Source organism: Rhipicephalus sanguineus, chromosome 4, assembly GCF_013339695.2.
Source record: "Rhipicephalus sanguineus isolate Rsan-2018 chromosome 4, BIME_Rsan_1.4, whole genome shotgun sequence".
Taxonomy (NCBI): Eukaryota; Metazoa; Arthropoda; class Arachnida; order Ixodida; family Ixodidae; genus Rhipicephalus; species Rhipicephalus sanguineus.
Genome location: NC_051179.1, coordinates 89,214,308 through 89,222,894, shown reverse-complemented (window position 1 = coordinate 89,222,894; position 8,587 = coordinate 89,214,308). Strand labels below are relative to the sequence as shown.

The following is an 8,587-nucleotide window of genomic DNA, read 5'->3' as shown; positions in this document are numbered from 1 at the left end:
AATGAACGTATGTAAGAAAAGATGTGTTAAATGCACTGTGATGATAGAGCTTAAAGCACATTACCAAATGCCGTGGTGCACACATAGGGTAGACACTATTTCTTCGCCACATAAATGTTAGTTTCAGTACATAAGTTTCAGTGCCCTGCTGAGGTAATTTTATTTATTTTGTTTTTGCTGGGGAGCCGCCGTTCGAACCAGGCAGGTTTATTTCGTGCTAAATGTCGGCAGTGTAGCATACTGTTTAGCAAAGCACTTGAATAACGCAAATTCGTGCTAGTCGAATAATAAAGGCTGTATTTGTCAGTGCTATTTTTGTAGGCACGGTAACATGGGAAATGCCCTATGCCACGAAAATTACAAAGGAAGACAAGGTGACAGCAATACTTCCATTTCGCAATTTATTCTATGACTCCGGTCAAATTGCCCTTTTCGACGGAGCTACCTGCCATAACATGAAATTAAAATGCGGAGGAAAAAGCTGAGGCAAAAGGTGACAAGACGCCGTCTCTCTTTTTCTTTGGTTTTATTGCTCTGTCGTTACATACGAACAAGCTTAAAGTGCTAACGCATTTTTATACTTATTCCACAACCTTTGTGTCCTGGGCAATCGTTCTGCACTCGCGAAATTGTGAGTGATGCGTCGTATATGCGTCGGTGACAATCAGGGGAATGGTGCGACACCGGTCCTGACAGCTTGGTTCAGCGCCTCCCGGAAACTGCCGTACAGTAGTGCCGACAGTAGATCTTGGATACGGGACCTGATCGCATCGTGGTACTTCTTCCTGCGCTCGTTGTTGAGGCCCAGCTTGGTGCTTTCGGTTATCTTAAGCTCCAGTGAGTTTAAGCTTAAGGTCTTCAAGACGGCGGGAACCGCTGGAAGCGAAAGAAATCAGTTTGCATTGTATTACTTTGTAAGACGCACGCACGCGCACGCTTAGATAGATAGATAGATAGATAGATAGATAGATAGATAGATAGATAGATAGATAGATAGATAGATAGATAGATAGATAGATAGATAGATAGATAGATAGATAGATAGATAGATAGATAGATAGATAGATAGATAGATAGATAGATAGATAGATAGTGATGCTCTCTGCGACACTGGCTGAATAGCGTGTGCTATTAATTATGTGTAACCCCATTTGACAGCCTTAGAACAGCAGGATCACGACATTTTCTCTCTTCTCAGGGGAGAAAGCACTGCCAAATAAAACCCAGTTATTTATCTTTAATGAACCGTCCAAAAATGGCGCTAATATTTTGTACACAATGACACCGTTTGATTATTTTTCGCGCTCATCAGAATCGTTTTGTCCCATCTAGGATATGACACATTTCTTTTTCGTTTTCTGCTTAGTTTAAGTGTTTGACACTGGTTCTTTTGAACTTACATCGGGCGCTTGTGATCTGGACGAAGAAGTTTGTGTTCTCAACGAACATGTCGACGTCGTAGTTGGTTGAGCCAAGGACCTTGTGGCCCTTTGCCTTGGCTTTGTAGGAGACTCGAACACCATCGAGGGACACGTGGCAACCAAAGGTCGTGTTAGCGGCCTCCCAGGCGGGAGCACCGCAGTCACCCCGACGTCTCAATTGCGATAGACCACGAACGAGGCCTGAAGTGAAGTCCACCTTCAGGTCTAGGTTCGTGACGAATGTCTTTTTGACCTTGACGTCGAAGTTCGGTATCTGCGCAGGGTCGAGGTTCCGGTTGCGAACTTCACCGGGCAGTCTGTCTCTGAGCACCATGTCGATGAAATTGTTCGAGTCTTGCGGAAGGGCGCTAAGAACACCTGAAGCGAGTTAAGGCGGGCGCAGGTAACAATTTTATATTGTGGTGGCTACTTACGTGAGGTTTCGAAAGCAACGCGTACTGCACACGTATTTAAGAAGCTAGGCAATCACGAATCACCAATCTCTTTGACATTTTTTAATGGTAGATTATAAGTGTAACAAAGAAATAAACACATAGGAAGGTAACTGAAAAATGTTCGTATATTTATTCAGCTGAGGATGTAATTACTTGCAAGCTGCCAAGATAACAGTTCCTGTTAATTTTTGCACCCAAATGTCGATGTTAGTATAGTAATCAAGTGATACAATACACTCAAGAATGTTTTGGCGTAATTATCTTATTATTTCTACAAAGAATGAGAAAATTGTGGGTGATAATCGTCGCTATAACATTTCCCCGCGGCAGCTATTGAAACATAGTTCGGTGGCATCTACGTTAAAAATTTTGATGCGCCTGGAAGTTATCATGGTGATTAAAATAATGCGACATCTAGCCTTTATAAACTTTCTACTTACCGGAAGAGCAAAGAAGGAAGATTAGAGTAGACAGCGACGCCATCATTGCTGTTTTCGTTTTGGAAATAACCTGCAAAAAGCGAAGAAATTATAAGCAGTAAATTTCAACCCTTCTGTTGTTACGGGTTATATATATAACATTAAAAAAGCCTAGAACACCATTGTGACAGCCACGAAAATACTTAGACAAGATAAATTGAAGTAAGCATTGTGAACTTTTAGCTCACGCTTGATTTTTCACGCGCGCTACTAACGTCCTGAGCATCAGTATTTTATCTATGCAAAATGGCTACTTTTCACGATAAGGGGCTCTCTTTCGTAAGTTTAACAACACAATCTTTTGAAACTAAAAATTTTATAATTGCAACGAATGCTGCAGAAATTTACGTGGAATGCTTTGAACTGTCTAAGAATGTGGGGACGAAAGCCTTCTACCTATAGCGATGTGGAATGAAGCTCTGAGCCCACGCGGTGACCTATAAGCGCCGTGCAATGGAGATTTCGAAATCCGACAGCAGCGCAAGAAGCCACATCCGAGCGAGCAGCCAAATTGGGCCCGGCTTTCACTAGAAGCGAATGCGACGCGCGCGCCTGCGGAGCCCCGGCAAGACTGCGCATGCTTGGCAAGACCATTGCCGCAGGACCAGCGAAAACAGACATCAAATCCTTCTTCGTGCCTCTACTGCGCTGCTCACGCAAACGGCGCAAAGTGGACAAAGTGTACTAGCAGCTTTATTATTTTGTTCGCGCATGCGAGCGGCGCAAAGACGAAGTGGGCGAAGTAAACGCAAAATTTGCACGCTCTCGTTTTTGCACGATCTCTCGCACCTCACACGAACTTGAAACGTTTTTGAGACGTTTAAGGCTTTTTCCTTAAAGCCGAAGTGTAAAATTAGATCCTATGTGTAGCTATATATCACAGGCTGCACACTGAAGGCATATGATAACCATAAATCTTTTTTTATGTCAAATGACAGATGTTATCTCAGTTAAAAACTACACCTACTAAACGTTGTTGGGATAATTGTACTAGTTCTGTCATTTGAGCTGAATGTGTAAAATAGAAGAACACTACGCGAAGAAAAGTGTACTGACGTTAACCTACAAAATTATATATACAACTTTGTAATTTTGACTACGAGAAGTGAAACACTTTATGCATTCAGCAGCAATCTGAAGCTAAATATCACTTTTAAAATACACCTGTAAAATCTTCAGAAACCACGTTGTTGTCTCCAATAGGAATTATCGTTTTATTTTTAAACTACTAGTTACAAAAAACAAAACAAAAGAACCGGGACGTTTTAGCACAGAATTGCAGCTAAAGGGTAGAAAATAGATGTGTGCTGAGTTTTCACAGTAGGATATCTTGTAAACTTTGAGTACTAATTTTATCGGTGAAGCTTTTTTTGCCTAATTCCGTTCTTTATTATGTCTTCTTTCATAAAAATAGGTCTCTTGAGGTATGTGACACGATCTGTCATAACTACGATATTCGACACAAGAGAGCTTTATCGAATATGTTCCTATTACAACACGGTAACCGATGCGTTCATTGCGGATGTGTACAAATCCTGTTGTTTGTAGAAACTCAAAAGTTCTACCGCTCCCGTGCAAAGTCCTCTGTCACACACTCTGCTTACTCTAAACATGAAATATTATTGTATGTGAACGAGCGAGAGGAGAAAGCATTTCGCAAACATCTTACCGCAACGAGAACATGAAATTTTCAGGTGAGAGAAGCGCGCCCTCCACTGAAGGGCATAATCGTGTAGAACATAGGCGCCGTGGTTAGTACTCTTCGAATAAAGAGCAACACCGGAAATGAGGAATATTAAGTTTTCCTTTTCTAACACCACATTTATGTTGTTATAAAGCAGAGGATATTTCTTTAGCTTTGTTAACACATATGACGTGAACACATTAGATATAGAACAGTTAGCTCACAACATTATGGTATTCGCTAGACCTGATTTGACAACCGAAGCAAGACCACAGTGTTGCCAGTATACAGAAAATTTATCAAGTCAGTAGGTACAGTTGATTAAGCATACAAAGAAGAAAACAGAGTGAACGCGAATGTTATAAAAGGGGATACAGCACTTTGAAGGCTACCGGTTTCTTTCTGCCATAAAAATCATACGGCCATGTAAGAAGTGTGAACATTAACTCAGTCTAGCTCCGAAGTAAGCCTAAGTGTAACGGCACTTCACCTAGACATCTGAAGCTCATCAATTTCTCACACAATAGCACGGTAATGCTACAAACGCATGACATTGACTTGCATATTTCGATGCTTTGCCACTGTTTTGTGAACGACAGTGCACTTGTACAGAAACACGTGACCACCAAATTCAATAAAAGCAAGTGAGGGAATTTCAGAGATTTAGGGTTCACAAACTTATTTATTGCGCCGTTTTCAGAACAATACTTTTAATATTGTATCGCTACACAAAAATCTGAAAGCTTTAGTGGTTGTGTTAAGGGGCTTCTAATTGACCAAGCTATGTAATGGTCATTTGGTTGGGTGTAGCGGCACTAAATTCGAAACGTTTCAAGCCGATCACTAGATACGTGATTTTGCGGCTTATTGAGCGAGACGTCGACGGGAGAATAAATTTGAGCTCTCACCTTTGATGGTTTCTGTAACGTCTGTCCATGCGACGATAAGGCGACAGATATATAAGGTAGCTGATCCATCCGGGTTTTCCGCGCTCAGGTCCACTATTGTTCTTGTCCGTAGATAATGTATCGACAGATAACAAGAATGCTGACCTGTGCTGTCTGCAATGGTACCTGTTTGCGCAGCCTCTGTGACTAGATATAATTTTGTGTTTTCCCATGCATTGTCTCTTATCGAGTGTGGCTAGTGTTGACAACGAGATACAACTCCATCGCCCTGCTGACGAATTTATTATTGTAACGCGGCTAGAAACACGTGTCAGTGAAGTTGCCATCTTCAATGAAACGCTTAGCTAAAGCCGTTTGTCACTCATTTTAGCTCCTGTTTTTTTTAGGGCTCCATGACACCCACTTTTCTATCATAATCTGTGTTACGTGGATTAACTGTTGTGTGTTCATAAAGAAGCTGACCAAATTTTAGCGCATGAAGCTTTTTATAATCATGCGAGCGGCCTGAGTGTCGGGAAACACTGGCGCACTCGCTAGCCGTGACATAACAAGCTGCTGGCTGTGCGAGCGTCTGAATTCTGTTGAACGACTTTGTCCAGTGGTCAGTTGAGCGTGCAAGTGAGCTATTAAAGACGATAGTCTTTCTTGGGATACTTAAACGGAGAAATTTTGGTCTATCTGTCTCTCTTTCTGTTTGTCGGCACGTCACTCGATTCAGCCACTCGGCCAAAGTTGAACCACTTGCCCAAGGGCCAGCCATCTTGAACTGGTACGGCTGTTCATACTTGTGAACCTTGTCGATCAAAAAGTAAATATCACGCATATCTGAGGCGCAACATCACTAGGTAAGTATCAGGTGGTGTGTTCCTTTAATAGAAAATGCATACATACGTAATTCTAAAGACCCTAGTTTCATAAGCTGCGCTGAAAATGCGACTGCGCTGAAACTTGCCTTCCTCCGTGCCCTCTGCACGAGCTCATTGTTGTGTTTCGGTTTCGGTTCTGTATTGCACTGTACGAATGCCATGGGGCGCTGCTCTGGCTTTCCTGTTTTACCCAGGCGACGTGTAAATAAAAGAGTGTGTGGAGAGCACTCTTTGAGTGCAGACGTTTTTTCTGCTTCAGCGCTTCGCGCCAAACCGCGTGTTCGGGCTGGCTGGCGTCCCCGCCGGTCGCTTTGGTCACCGCCGGTCTTCGCCTGCTGCTGCGCCGGGACTACCAGCCCGCCACACAGCACTGATGTTTCCCGACGTATTGCCAGATGGCGTCCATATCTCACGCAGCGCCTCTTCTATCGTCTTTAGACGACATTTGCAGCGAAGCACGCAGATACGCGGCCAATTTTTTCAGCTTTCTTCAGTTTGACATTGAAATTGAACGATTTACAGCTGCTGAAACTGGTAGAAGACAACGGCTACGCTCCATGCAGCACATGGCGTCACACACACCATGGAAAATGGCGGTAGCCGGTGAAGGCGGACGGAGCTTTATAGCCGGCGACATCTAGGCCTCATTATTTAGCACTGAAATCTTCTTTTACAGTCGGGCGCGTTCAGATAAGAACGTCGGTGCATCTCCTCGGACCCCCCTTTAATTTCGTTTGAAAAAAACATATTTGCTGTCCGAGTCCCCAGGGCCACGAAGCCAATCTTAGTTTTGCCATAGTAAACAAAAATTCGGAAGGCTCCATTGAGCAGAAGCCCCTTTTCCGTATTGCGCGAAAATGGGATTTTGACGAGGTCCTACAAAAGAACTATTGTAGCTATGAGTCTCAAATTTTTGTTAATGTACTATGAGTAACATGAGTTTGCAAAATTCTGTTATATTGCAGTTTTTTTGCACATATTTGAAGAAAAAAAATCGAAAATACGGCGCAATTCTCAGTCATGCTCAAAATTCAGATTTTTTTTGTGCCCCGAGTCTATAATAGTCAGAATTTCTGTAATTTCCCCGAGTTTTGCCACACATTAGGTTAGCAATCGTGCTAAATACCATTGCCGAGAATGACGTCAAACGCTAACCAAAAATGCATAAGTGAAGGCATATCTCTAAAAACGCAATACTTCGAAATTCATTAAAAAAAGGCCACTTTCGATTTTCTATAAGCTCCTCAGAAATAAAGCCACGCGCGTGTTCTAACTTAAAGGGGTCATGAAGCACCCTTGGGCTGATTGAAAAAACACATCCTGCGGAAAGCTGACACGGCTATGAACTGCTCTGCCAAATATTACAGTCGTGCGCGCCGCGTAATGGCCACAAGCGGAGCGCGAAGTTGCCGTTTCCCCAGGCACCCTCTTTTCAAACAGAGGCCGGTTCTCACTCTCGTCGGTGGGCGGGGCGTCTGTCCGCTGTACGTAGCAGGAGACATAGCATGCTTATTGGCCGATAGCCGACGTAATCGAGAGCGGCGTTTCGGATCAGATGCTCTTCTGCCGCGGGGTGCCACCACTTGCCGGCGCCGCACTCCTCAGTACACGGTAGCCGCACTCGCGCAAGCGAATCACAGCGGGAGAGCGATCGCGTTTCATGACGCGCGCTGGCGTAACTTCTTTCCCCCATGTCATCCCTCCCTGTCTAGCTTCCAGTGCGCTCGCCGGCACGAGAAAAGAGAGAAAGCGCTGGGAGCGTGCGCCAAACCCCCGTAACTCCGCTGATTCTTGACGGATTCGAGAAATTTTTGCGGCAATCGATTCGGGAGGCAGTACACTCCGATACTGAGGCCATTAGATCATTACTTGGAAAAGTGGTTCATGACCCCTTTAATGTCTAAAAACATGTCGCATTATTTGTGTGATGTCGGTGTTACAAAGCCACCAATGTAGCCAAATTGACGTTCAGGCGCAACCACTTAATTGAGTGAGCATGTAGCTATAGTTGCCATATTCATAAATTTTAGGTCTTAAGTATGTTACCTCGTGTTCACTAAAGAACAAGTTGACAGAAAACAGATAAAGAGTTGCCTTAAAGTGCAAATTTGTACATATGCGTGTTTGTATTCGTCGTATTATTGTTATCGGAAAAATGTCGTCTAGATGCACACTCGAGTACGATTTTCGCGTGCAACAGTTTCTTCAGCCCTAATGTACACAGGACGCGAGACAGGCATTGAATGAAGAGTGGGTAAACGCAGAAAGTGCCCTGGAAATAGCATCCACGCTCTCTGTCTTCTTGCGCCTGGCGTAGAACTTCAGACAGTGACGTTTCAGCTTCACCGCCATGTTGAGATAAGAAATTTCTATTGAGCAAATAAATAAGTTAAGCTCCTAAGGAGCGTTTTGCAGAGGAACATTTTTGACAGACACAGTCGCATCTGTACATTTTACGCCAGCCGGTTAAAAGAGGCTGAAGCAGTTTCGAAGACGGCGACAGCTTCTTCTGGCTTAAAGCTCATGAACAAGGCGGTATCGAAATATGAAAATCCGGAAGTTCCGCTTATAGCGCATCTTTTTCTTGCACTTGCTCAGATAGCGCTAAGCGCTCGCTTGGCATGGTGCAACGGAGCCATAAATCTCAGGGGTGTACCAGAAGCGCATGAATACTCGCATAGGCTGCTCAGTAGAGGACTGCCGGGCAGTCGACGACGCGACTGACGGGCGGGGAAGCTGATGCGCTATTGCGACTTCAACATCTCTGAAGCGTC

General features: G+C 43.9%; 1 protein-coding gene across 1 annotated transcript; it reads right to left on the bottom strand.

The window, feature by feature from the left end:
* Nucleotides 1-623: 623 nt before the first annotated feature.
* On the bottom strand, nucleotides 624-1,799 carry LOC119390401 (uncharacterized; the record flags this gene model as incomplete). Its single annotated transcript, XM_037658014.2, is given in 2 exon segments — nucleotides 624-876; nucleotides 1,401-1,799. Coding segments are annotated over 2 exon segments (611 nt in total), but the record flags the coding sequence as incomplete, so codon positions are not given.
* Between the last annotated feature and the right edge of the window lie 6,788 nt (nucleotides 1,800-8,587).